This window comes from Coccinella septempunctata, chromosome 1, assembly GCF_907165205.1.
Source record: "Coccinella septempunctata chromosome 1, icCocSept1.1, whole genome shotgun sequence".
NCBI classification, from domain to species: domain Eukaryota; kingdom Metazoa; phylum Arthropoda; class Insecta; order Coleoptera; family Coccinellidae; genus Coccinella; species Coccinella septempunctata.
In genome coordinates this window covers 34,005,457-34,022,361 of record NC_058189.1, presented here as the reverse complement: position 1 = coordinate 34,022,361, position 16,905 = coordinate 34,005,457, and the positions used below count along the sequence as shown (strand labels likewise).

Sequence of the window (16,905 nt, the reverse complement as noted above, 5' to 3'; positions counted from 1 at the left end):
CGCTCCCATACAAAAGTTGAAAGTTAATTTGAATAATGTGAAATGTCAAAGCCTATTTTTCAAATAAAGAACTATAGTGGGCAAGGGGACTTCCTCAAAATTTCATTTAAGACTATGAAAAAAAGTAATCATCGATAAAATTGAATCCAAGACAAAGCAAGAATTACAATGTACATTGTAAATCTTGTTTCACATGTGATATGACCTCAAAATTGCTTCTTGGGTTAAATTTTTATAACGAAAACTTTTTAATAATTACTAACCTTGAGAAAGGGAATATCTTTTCCGAAACGTTGCCTTAGTTTTGAATAAAAGTTTGAAGAAGTCCTATTACCCAATATAGTTTCTTCATCTTGAAAAATCTTCTTTATAATTTTCCCCACTGTCCGTTCTACGCTACCTTGTCACCTTCAACGTTATCAGTCTTTCAAATGATTTTGAAATGAATTACACCTCATTCGCCGTATCTCCTTGGGTGATATCAGTTTAGTGCCATATTTATTTATTATTAAACAGAGTATCAATGCTAGAAATTCCAAAGCCTTCTAGCAAGCTCAAGCGTACTGGCAAGCTCGTTTTCCACTCATACTTTCAGTAAACAGTATTCTCCACGAAACCTACATCATTCAACGTAAATGAATTCAATCTTACCTTTGAAGAATGGCACAACTCTCCAACTTTTTATGAATCCTTCTTCTGCCATTTGTCCTATTCCTAGTTCTAGGAATAGTAACGGCATTCCTATCAGGACAGTCAAGATAAGGTATGCAACAATGAATGGCATTCCACCATTTAAAATTGTCGATTGTGGTAGTCTGTACAAATTTCCCAATCCAGCCGATAGGGAAACCGTGCAAATTATAGTTTTGAGTCGTACCAGCCATGTGTTGCAGGACTGAAATGAAGAACAATCAATCAGAACTATTGTTGAAATGATAATCTCTGTCAGATGTCACTGCGGTCTATTCATACTACGGTGACTCTAACAAGACAGTGGCGACAATTGTGCTCTCATTTGTGATTTATTAGCTCTGTTTTGCAATAGGTAACATGGCGAATTAGGTCACATGTCGTGAACTGACCAATCCTTCATCAATACTGAACGGAATTTTTTACAAAATATTCTCAAAACCTAAATGTGCTTTTTCTGTTGATTTTTAGAGGTTTTATGTTGTTCTCCAGTTATTGGATTAACTTTTCGCAGTTTTCATTAGTGTTTTCTCCTTTTTAATTGGTAGGTGAAGATTGCCATGAGTAGTTATACCGTTATATTTAGAAATTCAAAAATTAGAGTACTTTATCAGGGACGACCTTCCTTGAGTGCATTCATAGTTCTGCATGTTAATTAAGATAAAATGGGATATTAATTTCTTTTGAATGCTTAAATAATTAATGGACAGGCATGTCTCTTATTAAGAGAATACATTCTTGAAACATTCTTGTATTTTTTATAGATAATGGCAGGTTTTACACAGGGCCGGATTAACCCCAGGGCAAAAAGGGCAATTGCCCTGGGCGAATTTAGTATTGGGAGCGAATTCATTGTTAGTAACAGTATCTAAATATGGAAATCACTGAAATCGAGAAAACTAATTCCAAATAATAGAAACATACGGTTTCAATCGATATCAGCCGTCATATAGGTACTTTCGGTGTACTTTCCTAACGAACCGTTGCCTATTTCCCCACCGCCTCTTCGATGCCCGAGCTCCAGCGCATTCTATTCATTCATTCGGGAATATTGTGACATTTGTGACTAGTCAGCAATATAGGGTGAATAGAAAGCGCACGCATCGAAAACGAAATTTTGCGATATGGAAATAGACGCTTCTATGAATGCCGCAATGCCGGGAATGTGATTTTATTTTGTTTCTGTTTTTATATTTCTAACAGTACTGTCGATTCACGTCATAATATATTTCATTGGAGGGTGTTCATTGTGCAAAGATGAAAGTGAATGGAATAAGAGTGCTTAGACCAAGTGGAGCAAGCACAAAGGCACAAAGCTCAATTCAACTGTTGATTAAATTCTTAAAAAATTTTGATGCCCCCAAGTGAATTTCGACCTCCATTTCACGCTTTCCTGGTTGCAGGAATTATTTTGCGATACATAATTTGAAAATATGTTGTCTTTCATAACTACCAACTTTTTTGTCTGAAAAATATGAGAAACGTTTTTTTTTTAATTGAATATTCTTGAATTTTTCATCATGTTCAGGCGCGTACTCTCTGAAAAACGGTTCGTTCAACGTCAATGAAAATCCCATAAAATTTTATGACTTCCGTCGTCGGTTCGTCAGTGTGGGCGTATTGCGAACTGAACCTCTGTGTCGTTCGGAGCGATCCGATAGTTGTCAGTTTTAAACGCAGGCCGCAGGCTCAAAGGAAATAACACTTTGTCTGTGGACGTATATTTTGAATGTTCGTAGTGAGTACGACTGACGAACAAGTTGAAATGACCCAGTCAGAACGAGGGAGTTTGGTAGAATTTTATTTTTGAACAATGAGTCATATAGTATACCACAAACGAATATTTAATAAAAAACATTTTGAATTTGATGCTTGGGAGGAAATAGGTAGAGCTGCAGAAATTTTGAGAATATGTATTTTCATTCTGTAATCCCAAATGCTGAAAAGTAGAGAAAAGTTTAATTTTTCCATATTATAAAGAATAAAAAATAAAATCGCGCGCGATTTTTTTCAGAAATTCAGTCTCGTAAAACACAAAGAAAACGACTGTATGAAAAAAATTCAATTTTTGCAGGATTTTTTTTTGCGAATATTGAACTGTCTAATGCATTCTTAACATTGGTTTACTCTTAATTTTTGACTCAGCGATACCTACTTCAAATAAAAAAGGTGAATTGAAAACACCTAAGTTGTTTTCAATTCACCTATTTTTCCAACTACCTGTATCATATGTTCTTCATAATTTTTGCTAGCGTTTACTTTTCGATGAAAAACTTTATTATGAAAATATCTCTAGAGGTTCCTTTTTTATTAAATGATCATTATTGTAATATGGGGGGGGCGAAAAAATATCTTGTACCCCGGGCGCCAAGTGGTCTTAATCCGGCCCTGGTTTTACAACAATCGATTACAGTAATTCTGCCAAAAGAGGCTTCTTTATGGAGCATCACCCTAAGAATCTTTTGAGGAGAAAACAGGTTATGTTTAATATGAAGAGACATAATTGAAGGCCTACCGATTATTCTTGTTTTTGTGAAGTAAGTTTCATTTGTTCATTTCACATTGTAAAAATAAGATAATTTATATCCAGATTATACATCATACGATTATGAAATGCTTGTGTGAATACTGCCACTGTACTCCATCTCCTGTAACTGCTGAGCTTTTCCTTGTTAAAAAATCTTCAAGTGTTGATACTGTTGATAGTACAGAAGTTCATCATTAGTCAATTCAATCGATTTCCACATAGAATGTAAACTGAGGAAATTGTACTTGAAAGAAAAAAATCTAGGCCAGAAAATACACGAAACTGTTGGAAAATTCTATATGAAAGTGCAAGACATTAGAAAATCAAGGATAATTTGGATTAGGTGAAGTAAATAACATCTTCAATAGTGTTCAACTTTGTGTCGTTCATCAATGACCGTCTTACACTGATAAGGTCAAGAAGGACTCCTTTTTGCAGTTTTATTTTAATTTTATTATAATATTATTTTATATTTTTATTAGTCAATGAGTTCAATTTTTGAGCGAATATACATGATGAATCACTATTCTATGGTTTATAAATAGATTCATAAGATGAGATTTGTAGTACAATAATTTTTTTGTCCAAATTCTTCATGTACTGAATAAATCCTACTCGTCCTCCTACCTCAGCTGAAATTTATGTTGAACTTAAATTTTGCATCCAATTTCCATCAGAAATAGGTTCAATATTATGATTATTGAAGGCCTTCAGTGAAAACGAAAATGTATTTTATCAATCTTGAATGCAGCTTCCAATTTTTTATAGGGAATAGTTCGATTTCGGATTATCTAAACGTCTGTTATTCCAAAAAAATTGTACCAGAAATCAAATAATCGAAACGAAAGAATAGAACACAACTATGGAGTCAAGCCACAGATTACAGCACAGAACACGAAGATACAGCTTTGTAATCTTTGCTTCTAAGCCAACATGTTATTGAAAAATTTCCCAATTGTCGCCACTGTCTTGTTAGAGTCACTGCATTTATACATCATCCGCTACTAACATCGAATATAGGGCCTGGCAATTCATTCCAGTTTCGTCGACGGAGGAGTGATGTGGATTGTGGCTCTGACGAGGTCAAATGTGACCAAGACCATGGTCAGCAATTTATCCTTTGTCGACGAAATGGTATTTCTGTCAATAAGTGATGGTAGTTTATTAGTCCTAGTTAGATGGTAACATTTGTTGATTTAATAATCGGCGGGTATTACGCAAAGATCTAACAACAATGTTAATACCACCATAATATCGGCCATATCACAAGATCCTCGCACACCACAGTCTATAAAAATCGTGCTATCCGTTTCCGAGGTAATTGAAGCGTTTCATACTTAAAACTCACTCTGTAGACAAAAACTTCTTAACTGTTTCATTCCGTGTTCTGCATTCATAAATAGAAATTAATATTCAGTATGAGGAAATAAATATGAATTTATACGATGGGTATAGTATAGGTAGGTAATTACCCACCGTAAATCGATTGTTACCAGTAATAAGATGAAATGTAATTCCGCATGAAATGATCAAATCTGAAGAAGGTATCAATGGAAATATGGGAGAACAGAAAATATCATCAGAGTGGGTCTTAGACCTGTATATTCTAGCAGAAGATTCCTGAGGTCAAAAGAAACAATTTTCTATTTACCATTTTTTTAATGGAGCCTTGTTGAAAAAACACAGGCGGTTGAAAATCCATGAAAAAAAATTTTCAGTTATATTTCATGGAAGATTTTATCGAATTGAATGATTTTTATAAAATTTTCCATTGATGTGAGGAATCTTCTCCGAACACAAAATTCCACCCACATCTTCCATTTTCTTCATTATGACCATTAGATACTTTAAGAAGTAAGTTGAACGCTAACTAATGAATATTTGAGAATTTGGGAAAATGAAATTTTTCCTCATACTTCCTCGTATGATGCGCCGTTTTCGAGTAATTTCATATTAAAAAATGAAAAATACGAAAAATTGTGTAGGTACTCTGGCTGAATGCAGCAGCTCTGTTTAAATGATCCACATTATCAAATAAACCATAACACATTGCAGATGTGTAGTGCCATAGATTAAGCCTGTTAATCGAAGGGAATTTTGTTGTTATTACAGTGTTTTCCAACTTGGCAGCGTTCGCAGGTTATGAGAACATATTTTAACGTTTTCTTCATTTAATTAAAACGTCCGACTGATAAAGACTTATTTACACTTATAACATTAATAACTATAGTCTATCCAAATCCGAGAGGCCAGCGTAAACAAACTGACTAACGCGTGATCTTATTTGAGGTACTCCTCTTATTGGTCAAAGCTTCAGGAACGCCATGTTTGCAGGTGGGAGTAATGCAGAACCGCATTACGTTTGATTCATTGATTGTAGGCGAATTGTTGTGCAGAATTGCAGAGGTCATTCATTGCTTTTTCTTTCGTAAATTGGTTTATAGTTGTAGCAAGTTATTCAAGTTACAAGCATTTAAGATAATGTCAAGTACTGATACTGCTGAGGAATCGCGTGTTGACTTAAGTCCTCCAAAAAAGAGACGTCTGAAACGACACTTCAGTGCCGAGATAAAAGAAATGATTTTGAATACTTATAAAATTGAGATAATTCAAAATGCAGGAATGTGTTTAAAGGACGTAGAACTCCGAGTTGCTGAGAGACTTGCATAAATTCCGGTGTTCTATCACAGCCGGCAACAAATCAAAACCGGACCACCAAATGGGAGTCCTTATCAGATTTCGATTAAAATGTAATACGGCGAAAAGTTCACGAGCTTTTCTTCAGAAATGAACACCCGACTAAAGAGAAAGTATTAAAAATAGTTAATGAAGACTCGAACTTGCCAAATTTTAAGAAGAGTACCTTCCCTATAATATTGAGAAAACTTAATTTCAAATATGGACGTCGCCAACGCAACAGTTTTTTTAATGGACCGTGACGACATTAAATGTTGGAGAAGAAACTCTCACGAAAATTAGGGCCTTCCGTGATGAAAACAGGAAGATTTACTACTTGGATGAAACTTGGGTAAATGCCGGTCCAAATCAAAAGTGTGGACCGATGAAGCAGTTACGTCTTCTCGGCAAGCGTTACTTGCTGGACTATCTACTGGATTAAAAAATCCGTCTGGTAAGGTCTTGAATTTTGAGTTTAACCCTCGTTTAACCCTCGGTTTCATAAAGCTTGATCAGAGAATCAACGATCGATTGACGGATGAACGTCAATTAGTTTTCAGTCGATAAGTTGGTCATAAGCATTCTGAATATCATTCTTGCACCAAATAATTATCTATACACGCCCATTTAATGATTCTCAACTGCTACTCCTCCAATATATTCGGAAATATGAAAGTTTTAATGATTTCCTTCGGGAAATCAAATGCCAAATCGTTGATCGAGCAATCAAAGTTTTGTGAAACTTGATGTAAGTACCTTTTTGGTGGAAAACAATTTCAACATTCTTTTTCAAATGAAGTGAATATATTTTTCCAGGCAAAGGGCAAAGAATTATATTGTGTCGTATTGGCAGTGACACTGGTTAACTGGAGAACTCTGGACTTTCCAATCCAAAAAAACTGGTGACTACCATGAAGAAATGGATGGTCAGTCCTTCGAAAAGTGGTTCGAGGGTATACTTCCTAAATTGGAGGAAAATTCTATAGTAGTTTTAGATAATGCTCCTTACCATTCAAGGAAAATGGAAAAAATTCCTAATTCACAATTCAGAAAAAGTGATATCCAACAATGGTTGAGGGAGAAAAATATTGATTTCACCCCTGACCTCATAAAAGCGCAATTGTTGCAGATAGTCAGGCAGAACAAAGAAAACTTTGAAAAATACATCGTGGATGAAACCGCAAAGGCCCAAAATATTACTGTACTTAGATTACCGCCCTACCACTACGAACTGAACCCTATTGAGTTGATTTGTGCCGATGTCAAGAATTTTGTGGCAGATAAAAACACCACATTTAAAATGGCTGACGTCCAAAATCTTTTTCAAGAGGCTCTCTCACGGGCTACTTCCGAAAGATGGAAACATGTGCGTGGAACATGTCAAACAAAAAGTTGAGGTAGACATGTGGAAACTGGATAATATTATGGATGATATAACACCAGTCATCGTCAACTTAGAAGAAAGTTCTGCGTCTTCTGACGACACTACGGGCTAGTCACTTTTACAAAAAAATATTGTTACACAATTATATACATAGTATGTATTAAAGTGGGAACTTTAGATTAATTGTTCATTACTGAGACTCGTAGATAAGCATACATATTTTTCACCGGAACGGGTACACTCAAAAAGTTTCAAAATATAACGCTCTCGGAATAAAATTTATTAGTACACCTCTGCGTTATCACGTTCTTGGCGCGTGATCACTGCATGCTGCAATGTTTACGCTGGCCTCTTGGATTTGGATATACTATAGGTAACTATGTCAATACTATTTATTTCCACTTCTATTTCCACTCGCCTCTTGCACTGTAAACCGTACCGGCCGCAGAGCCGAACTGGTTACAGTGCCCCAACCTTAAGCCTGTTCTGACCCAGAACAGATTTCGTGAATTTCGCCGAGGACCGTGACGCAACCTGCACTCATTACCATTCCTAGTAGCATTTCTGATGGAAGTAGAGCTCCACAGTTTTGCTAGGCTCCTTGGTTTGCTTTTGGTTAAAATTCCATATACCGTCTTCTGAAATACCACCTCCAGCATGCTTCGCACAACCAGCCAATTCAGTTGGTCCAGTCCACAACCGAGCTTCAATTTCCTAAATCCAGAGCGTTGAAGGTATTCTTTCAAGCTATGCAGTGCCGTCCATATATTCTGGTAGGTTGGCTGCTGAAAGAATGCAGTTGGTCACTAGGTAATAAATAAACCAACCTTCCGCCTTCAATTTTAAAGCGATTCTTGGCTGCTGTCGCAATAGTTCTTTCCGATCTACAATTTTTTTTTCTGAATACTCTTGCTATTCCTCTGCTCATACGAAGATCATTCGCTACACAATGAGCGAAAGAGTATCCCTCAGAGATATTAAAGAGTTCTTGATGTACTTCCTGTGTGACGCCGAACCATAACGCTATAGAAATCCATAAACTTCTGGTAATCGCTGCTACCTTGCATCGGAACTTCCACAAGACGTACTTCTCCTTCGTCTTGCGCATACCGGGCTACTCGGTTGAAATGGACGACCTTTGGTTTTCCTCTGGAGGAGCTTCCTGATCTTGTAAACTACATCATATTTATCCTCTTGATAACTTCCTATGGTCCTACCACTGTCTCTGTAGCTTCTGTGAAAAACCTTCTCTCCTCTGGCAACCGCACCAGATCTCCAGCGGTGAACCCACCTTCAATAGCCTTGATGTCGTAGTACATTTTCATTCGGTCACTTGCTTGCTGCATTTGATTGCGCACCTTGTCATGAATGTAATTCATCTTGTTTTTCAATTGACTAACGTAGTTCTGCCAAGCTACGTCTTCTTAAGGCTTACATCCAAACTCCAAGTCACAAGGCAGTCTCATTTCTCGACGAACATTATACTGGATGGATTTTCCTTGGTAGATTCTTGAACCTAAGATCCTATATGCCATGGTGAATATATGTAAATATTCATCCCAATCCCGCTGGTGTTCAGAAACTACTTTTGCTAGATGTTTTCCCATGGTCCGATTCATTCGTTCGACCATGCCGTCTGTGGATGAAGAGGTGTAGTCCTTGTTTTGTGAATCTCCAATTTCCTACATACTTCTTGGAATAACGTCGACTCAAAATTTCGGCATTGATCACAATGCAGCTCTAGAGGTATTCCAAATCTGCAGAAGAATTATTTGACCAATTTTTCAGCTATCGTTACTTCCTCTTGATTAGGAATACCGTAGGCTTCCACCCATTTTGGGAAATAGTCCATCGCTACGAAAATCTACTTGTTTCCATGTTTCTGCAAAGGGGCCAGCGATGTCGATAGCTACTCGTTCCATGGGGGATCCGACGTTATATTGCTTCATAGGTGCTTTTCCTTTACCATAAGATCCATTAGCAGCAGCACAAGCTGAACGAGCGATGTTAAATTATTCCTGCCATTTCTTCAAATTTTCTGTTAATTCATCATAAACTTCGTCAAATTTTCATCAAGTCTCTCATGAACTTTGTCAAATTTTTCACTCACTTTATCGAATATCTCGAATTTTATCAAATTTTGCATTTATGATTGCCAGTTTCTTATCAAATTTATCTGTGTAAGTGGAATCACCACATCGTTACAATTCTCCTCAATCTGGTCTATTTTCTCATTCAATTTTCGAGAATTATCTTCCATTTGGACCATTCCATTTAACTCACAAGAGTTCTCGTCCATTTTCCCATTTAATTTTCGAGAATTTTCTTCCATTCTTTCGTTGATCTTACTCAAAAAGTCCTCCACCGCTTAAGTCTCCACCGCGTCTTGTCTTGTGGTCACTGGCAAGAAACCCAAATAACCGAAAATATTTATTTAATTCGAGCGATGAACCCCACATCTGAGACCCCACATCTGACACCAATGTAACGTTTTCTTCACTTAATTAAAACGTCCGACTGATTAAGACTATTTATTCATACTTATACCTAATAACACTAATAATCAACTATGTCACCCTTATACAGGGTGCCTCAGAATAACTGTTCCTAATTTTCAGAAATGATGAAGGACACTTGAATAAACATTTTATATCAATATACCAATGTCCGAAAATGTCTCGGTGTCAAGGAAAATTAGAGGTCTCAGTTTTTACAACAGGAAATATTTTAGTTATTTACTTATTAAATTGAAAACTTGAATCAGAGTAACCGGTCAAAAACAACCATTTTCATGGCCTGCACGTTCACCAGATATGGCGCCGCTTGATTTTTGTATTTGGGTTCATATTAAATCATTGGTTTATGAGACACCTGTTAATAAACAAGAAGATTGCACATCGTTACAACTTATGTAATTATGGTGGTCGTAACTTTGAACAATTTCTATAACACCAATGTATTATTTTTAATACAACATTCCTGCTTTAGTAAGTACCCACTCTTTCATGTTGGATAGAGATTCATTTTTAAATATTTCTAGTTATCTTGACACCGAGACATTTTCGGACACTAGTTTATAAATAAAGAATGTTTATTTAAGTGCCCTTTATCATTTCTGAAAATTAGGAATAGTTATTCTGAGACGCCCTGTATAGGCGCGGGAAACATTCTCGCGGCTTCCCGTTCTTTCTAGAAAGAACCGGCCGCCAGGGCCCGACTGGTTACACTATCATCTTCTTATTTATATGATAATAAAGATTAAATAGGTTATGCTTGAATCTGATAAAAATTGTACGAAATTGAATAAACTACGATATCAAATGATTTCACATTGCGAGTGGATATCACAGATATGTCACAGCATTTAAGCTGTGATTTCAAGCTGAATTTGTTATTATTATCAAGAAAGAAATAGAAATCAAGAGAAGACTATTCAATATTCATCGCCAACGGTTACTCATTTGTTGTATTATCAATACTACTTCGTTCACCAAATGGAATGGAATATTTTTCAATGATATTTGGTGCGTTTATTCTCCGCAACAACTAGTTCATACTGGCATACTATGCGGAAGTACCCTCCCTTCAGTTTTTTCTGCTTTTCTCGAATATCCTATCAAATTACTATTTATTCAGGTGGGGTTAAAAAAAATTGATGAATAAGTTTCAACTCAAAAACAAATCCCTCAAAATTGATAGGATATTCGAGAAAAGCAGAAAAAACTGAAGGGAAGGTACTTCCGCATGGGATTTCAATACTCAATGAACTATTTGCCATTCAGATCTGAATTAGCAAACAACACAGTAACCAGAATTTCAGGAAAATTAAATTTCATTCGGTATTTATTAATTTATTTGAAATTTTGGGATCACAAATGTGAAACACTATGAAAGCAGCGGTATGATATCTAATAAATAAATGTTATCGTTTTCAATGGTAAAATAACTCGAAATTATCACAGATGAATCCAAATACAAATCTGTTCATTCTTTGTGTTTCATGTTTGTGACCAAAAAATAAGGGCCTGATTAGAGGCTGAAGATTCAGTTATATTACGAAAATTACTAAATACCGAATAAAATGGTGTTTTATAAAATTTTGGTTACTGTATTGTCTGAAAATTCAAATTTGCCTAGGATTATTGAGCAAAAGAATTGCATGAAAAAAATATCTCATTTACTCTAGTTTTTTCTCCGTCTCTCGAATACCATATCAAATAAAAGGAATTTTGATATAAAGGGTGTTTTTTTTATTCAATCTTCTTTATCCGTTTTCTCTAGGCCGGACCTGATAAAAAAATTCGGTAGCTATGTCAATATAAACTTGACTAGATATCATGAAAATATATAGGATGGTTCGAAAGTTATGGTAATTAAAGAAATTGGCAGAATCATTAAAACACTCTGTATCTTGATTAAAAGACCCTCGTACTAGGGGTTATTCTGACTGACCTCAGTGTTCTCTATCTACCATCGAATCACCTTGTAGGTATGTATATGTTACGGCTAAAGATAGGTGTGAACATAAACTTAAGATTAGCCGGCTAAACTTAGGTTTAGCTTCGGGCGTTTGCTAATTTTAGTTTCTCCTATCTTTAGCCGGCTAAACTTAAGTTTAACCAGAGCCAATCGACCAAAAATGTAGAAGATAATAGAAAAAAAGAAAAGTATTGGCAAGACTTGAGGGCCGTGAATTTTCGGCAATTAAAAAACTGTGAAGAAATAGTAATAAAATCAAACTATTAATGCAATGTGTTTTTTGTATGAATTTCACATATTTCCAATAGCAGAAAAGCTTTCTGTAAAACAGTTGAGAAATTGAGAATGAACATATAGTTGTTTCTACTGTTTCTCAACGCATTCTTATTAACCAATGTAAAAATTTAAACGCCCGATGACAAAATTCGAGACGAACATGCTATTTGGAGTGTGAGGGAAAAGTGTAGAGTTAATGGTTCTTTCATAATTTGAAAGGGAATTGAATGAGCTAAAAGAGAGACTGAAGACAAGAATGATACCGCGAAATTCTTCATCAAAATAGCAAAGGTCAAATTCTGGAGAAATATAAGTAGCAGTACCCCATCTTGTTTGTAGCTAACCGCACTATTTGGCTGATAAGCTTTACGATGACTGCACTTGAATCCTCCGGGATGATCCATCAAGGGTTGCGACAGGCCATATTCTGTAATCCGTATGTTCAATGACTTGGGAAGAAATATTTAACAAAATCTTCTAGAAAAAAGTTTTCAACTATTTTCACGTTCATAGTTATTTTTTTCCTTTTTGTAAAAGTATTGAGATTGGAAAGAAATTGCAACATTATAGTAACTATCGTTTCAATTTCGTAGAAAATTTATCCATAAACCCAACTATTGTATGCTAGGGAAAATATACTTTTGTTCAAAGAAATAATATTCAATATGTAATGTCCAATATTTCATTCCTTTGTGAAGTCATATTCTGGTTTTTCACAGGACAATTGACTATCCACGTTCCTATTGTCCACTGGAAAACTGTATATCTTACTTCTGTATGTGAATTGATTTTAAAAAACTTAGGCTCGATTTGAAGAGCATTAATCTCCTAAACAGATGAAAATAAATCATTAAATGTTAAATCGAAAACCAATGGGCGTTATGTCACAAAACCTCAATACAACAGCATTCGAGCTATTTTGCATATTTCAATTCCAAAATTGAAACGAAAACGTGGCTGCGTGCGTTCGTCTTCTCCCATCCGACCATTCAAAAGAATTTATGACAAAATATCAATGAAATTTGGTTATATCTTCAAGACAAGTGAAGATATCGTGAAACGGTTTCCTCTAGTGGACTTTTCATGAAAAGTACCAGAATCAACCAAAATCAAGCAATTAGGGGTACCCCAGAAATGTCCTCCTCTTTGCTCCAAACATTTCTCCCATCTTCTTCTGACTTATTCAAAATGGAATCATCATCGTTGATTTAAAAAAAATTTCAATTATACTCGTCTTATGTTAGTCTAAATCAAAAATAGGTACTTGAAAAATAGAATTCTTCACATGGGGGCATAGGGAAAAATCACATATTGTAAGAACACATAGGAAATTAATCTTTGGTGTTTAGGCATATTAACGGTTGACCTGGAAAATGGTACAGCAGAAGCCTGAATATCGACCTTCAAAATTCCATAGCCAAGTTGACGACGATTTTATTTGAACGCATGTATAAAAATATCACTATCGAAGATAGTAAACGAATTATTTGTTAACGCATTTGGGACACTGTAATGAAAAATGTACAATTAACGCTGAAGCCATAAAGAAGCATTCAACATTTCCCTAGGAATAAGCTCTGAATTTTAAGAACAAAAAATATGTAATCAAGTGACAATGGGGCGATAAAGATTTCCAATATATTCGTTATTGTGAATCAGCAGTGGTACCACGATCGATCGACAATCTATCGACAACTTATCGATGTCGAATTCGATGAGGCGTGTCGTCAATCTAATTACACCCGACATTTTTCGTGTCAACAAGATGTTCATACAAAGAATACTGATTCATCTTTGGTACAAATTTTCAACTATTCGACTTAAAGATAAGGCAGGAAAAAAAGGGAAAAACGGGATTATTGTGGAGTCGTGCGCTTGTCGTGAGCTTGTTGTACGTGGGCTTAAGTGATAAATGAAATACATCATTTACATTTATCTTCATGGTTCAACTCACCTTTTGTAGTTTCAATATGACTAGTTCTAGTTTTTCCAAAATCAGAAGAAAGTACATTTTCACTCTTGAGTGACATTTACCACCAACACAAACAAACAACTTACAGCACTTGACGACGTTTCAAATTTGAATTCTGTCGCGTACTGAGCTACTTGAGGCAATTAACACCAGTTGCCTTCATCAATTAAATCATTCCTGGAGAATTTGATGAATTGTTCAAGCTAAAATGAATGCCTGTGTGGAATAATGTTTAGAATATCTCGATCTGTTTTAACAATATACAGGTTGAGTATTTGAATCGTACAAATAATTCAAGATTCTTGAGGTCAAAAGAAACAATTTTTTCCATTACCATTTTTTCCGAATCGGCTCGGTTAAAAATATACAGGCTCTTGAAAAACCATAAAAAAATTTATTTTCAAACTCTCGAACGGTTTTGTCAAATGAAATGAATTTCGGAATATAGTTTTTCATTAATTTGATTAATCTTTTTCGAACACAAGATATCACCCACGTCCCAAATCTTCCAGTTTTCTCATTATGACCATTACGTACCATTAAAATAACAAAAATTAAAAGAACCGAACTCTTAAAAGTAAGTTGCACGCTATTTAATGAATATTTGAACGTTTTGTAATATAAAAGTACTCTTCATATTTTCTCGTATAATGCGCAGTTCTCGAGTAAAATTTCAAAAATTATCTGTGAAATTTGAAAAAAAGGGTACTTTGGCCGAATACAACTCTGTTTAAAAAATCCACAGATGTGTGGTGTCATAGATTTATCCTGTTATTCTAAAGGGAATTTTGTTTGTCCAGGGGTGGCATAGCTCATTATGAAAATTCAAAATGGCTTTATCTTTTTATCAGAGCCTAATGGGAAAAAATGGTACAGGATTATAGTGTTTCTTTCGACCTTAAGAAACTACTGTTGAAATATTTGTACGACTCACCCTGTATACTAATTATTGATGGCGGGGTAGGAATTGGCGGATTTCCAAAAACTTTGCGCGATCGACTCCACAGTCATTCAATTTCTAGAATGAAGTCACCTCATGTTTTTATTTTCTGAAAATAGTAAGATCTTCGAGACCGATAAGACAGTCTTGTAGCCGGTAGTCTCATGTTCCCTAGAGTCTCGTGCGAAAATTTCCTAAAAGTCTCTTCTATGTGTTTGAAGTTAGCCCAGCATTTAAAGAAAAAAAATTGTGCTTAATTGAACTAAGTTTGTACTGCCTGCATGTGACTTCATTTTTTTTCATTATTACAAGCAGTTTCAATATACTCATTTCAAAAATGTTAAAATGGGCCAGTGCAAAACTTAAAAAAAAATTGGGTTTTAATGACTAAAATAGATATGTCCTTGAGTTTTGTGGTAAGTGTATTAAGTCTTTGAGTAATGGTGAGGTTGAATACTCAAACTTAAGATCATATTATTATTTGTAAAGTTTAGACTTTACCTGGTTCTTCTTTACGACCCATTCACTTTTTCAGATTGAGAATGGATGAATGAATGGAATATTGATGAAATAGTCAAATAACGTTATTGGAAGAACAGTCTGGTTTTGGGAAAATAAGAAAACTCTTTTTAATACGTTTTAATATATTCTAGCTTTCGCAAACTTTTTTATTAGCTTCTTCAGGAATCTAAAATACAAGTGATGTAACTCTCATGATCTGTAATTAACAAAGTAATTACTGTTCATGAGAGTTACATAACTATAGCCTAAAAAGAGGCAATACTTCATTTGAAAAGTCGGAGGAAACTTTCTATCGGTCATTCACATTGTCTGATGGAGAAAATGGAAAGCTACCACCAAAGGAAATCATTGAACAATTCTGGACGAACAATTATCTACGAAACCTCAGTTCAATGGAGATACTAGATGGATTGAAGATGAAAAATCTGAAGCTCTGAAATACTAACCGATGCAGCATGATATGATCACAATCGAAGCAGTAAAATCAGAAGACTTCACAACTGGAAAAACTCCTGGACCTGACGGTTTACAGAACTTCTGGATCAAAAACTTTGAATCATGCATAACGAATCAACCTCCGCAATAAATTATGTCATTGAAAATCCTGAAAGAATGCCAGTATTTCCAACACATGGCCCAACCAACCGCCGGTTACCTAAAGACCAATGGAATACAGAAGACCCAAGAAAATACCGATCACTAGGTCCTTCCGTCTGCATAAAAATTGTAGCACTTTTCTACAATCGATTTCATTTACACCAGTGTAGAGGAAGTGCAGTTTATCTACACATAGTCAAAAGGAAATGTAGATAAACTCTACACTGGTGCAAAGATTATAGAGTAGTCTCTATAATCTTTGCACTGGTGTAAATTCAATCAGCAAACGAATACTAAAATCGAGTGTGGAAAAATGCTACACTTTTTATACAAATGAAAGAACCTAATCACATGCCTTCCAAGTATGTAACCGAATTCATAACCATTGTGAAAGGAATAACGTCGTCGCCACGCAACAAAAAAGGATGCACCTCCGAGGATGCAAAGATAAACTAATAATAGATTAATTATTTGCAATCCAGTGGCAGCATGAGATGGTGAGGCATATCAGAAAAAAAAATTGTTCGCTATATGCAAAGTTCGCAATAAAGGATAAATGTAAATGACTATCAGGAATTAATTATTATTTTTATTCTCCAAAAATTAGTTCGTTATAAGCGAAAGTTGGCTAAAACCCATAGACATATTAAACACATGGACACGGCATAGAGAGGGGGTGCGGCCGAAATAAGATATGAGCTAGTATGGGCAAAACATTCGTTTGCACTTTGTATTTATCGAAATTTTCAGAATTTTCTCATCAATTTTAGATCAACTTTGAATGTCGTATCCGTTTTCTATTATGAAAGTAATAATGGTGTCCTCGTAGAGTGCAATTAATA

General features: G+C 35.2%; 1 protein-coding gene across 2 annotated transcripts in view; it reads right to left on the bottom strand.

Moving 5' to 3' along the window:
- Positions 1 to 16,905, bottom strand: part of LOC123311667 (sodium-dependent neutral amino acid transporter B(0)AT3-like) — an 84,649-nt gene that overhangs the window by 23,503 nt on the left and 44,241 nt on the right. Inside the window, exons 1-2 of one of the 2 annotated variants that reach the window (XM_044895740.1) lie at positions 13,987 to 14,135; positions 652 to 895 (exon numbers count right to left, since the gene is read on the bottom strand). In XM_044895740.1, the coding sequence (XP_044751675.1) occupies positions 652 to 895; positions 13,987 to 14,043 (301 nt within the window). In that variant the 5' untranslated portion in view covers positions 14,044 to 14,135. Of the gene's footprint in view, positions 1 to 651; positions 896 to 13,986; positions 14,136 to 16,905 lie in introns of those variants that run through there. The other variant, XM_044895737.1, reaches the window with a different exon arrangement.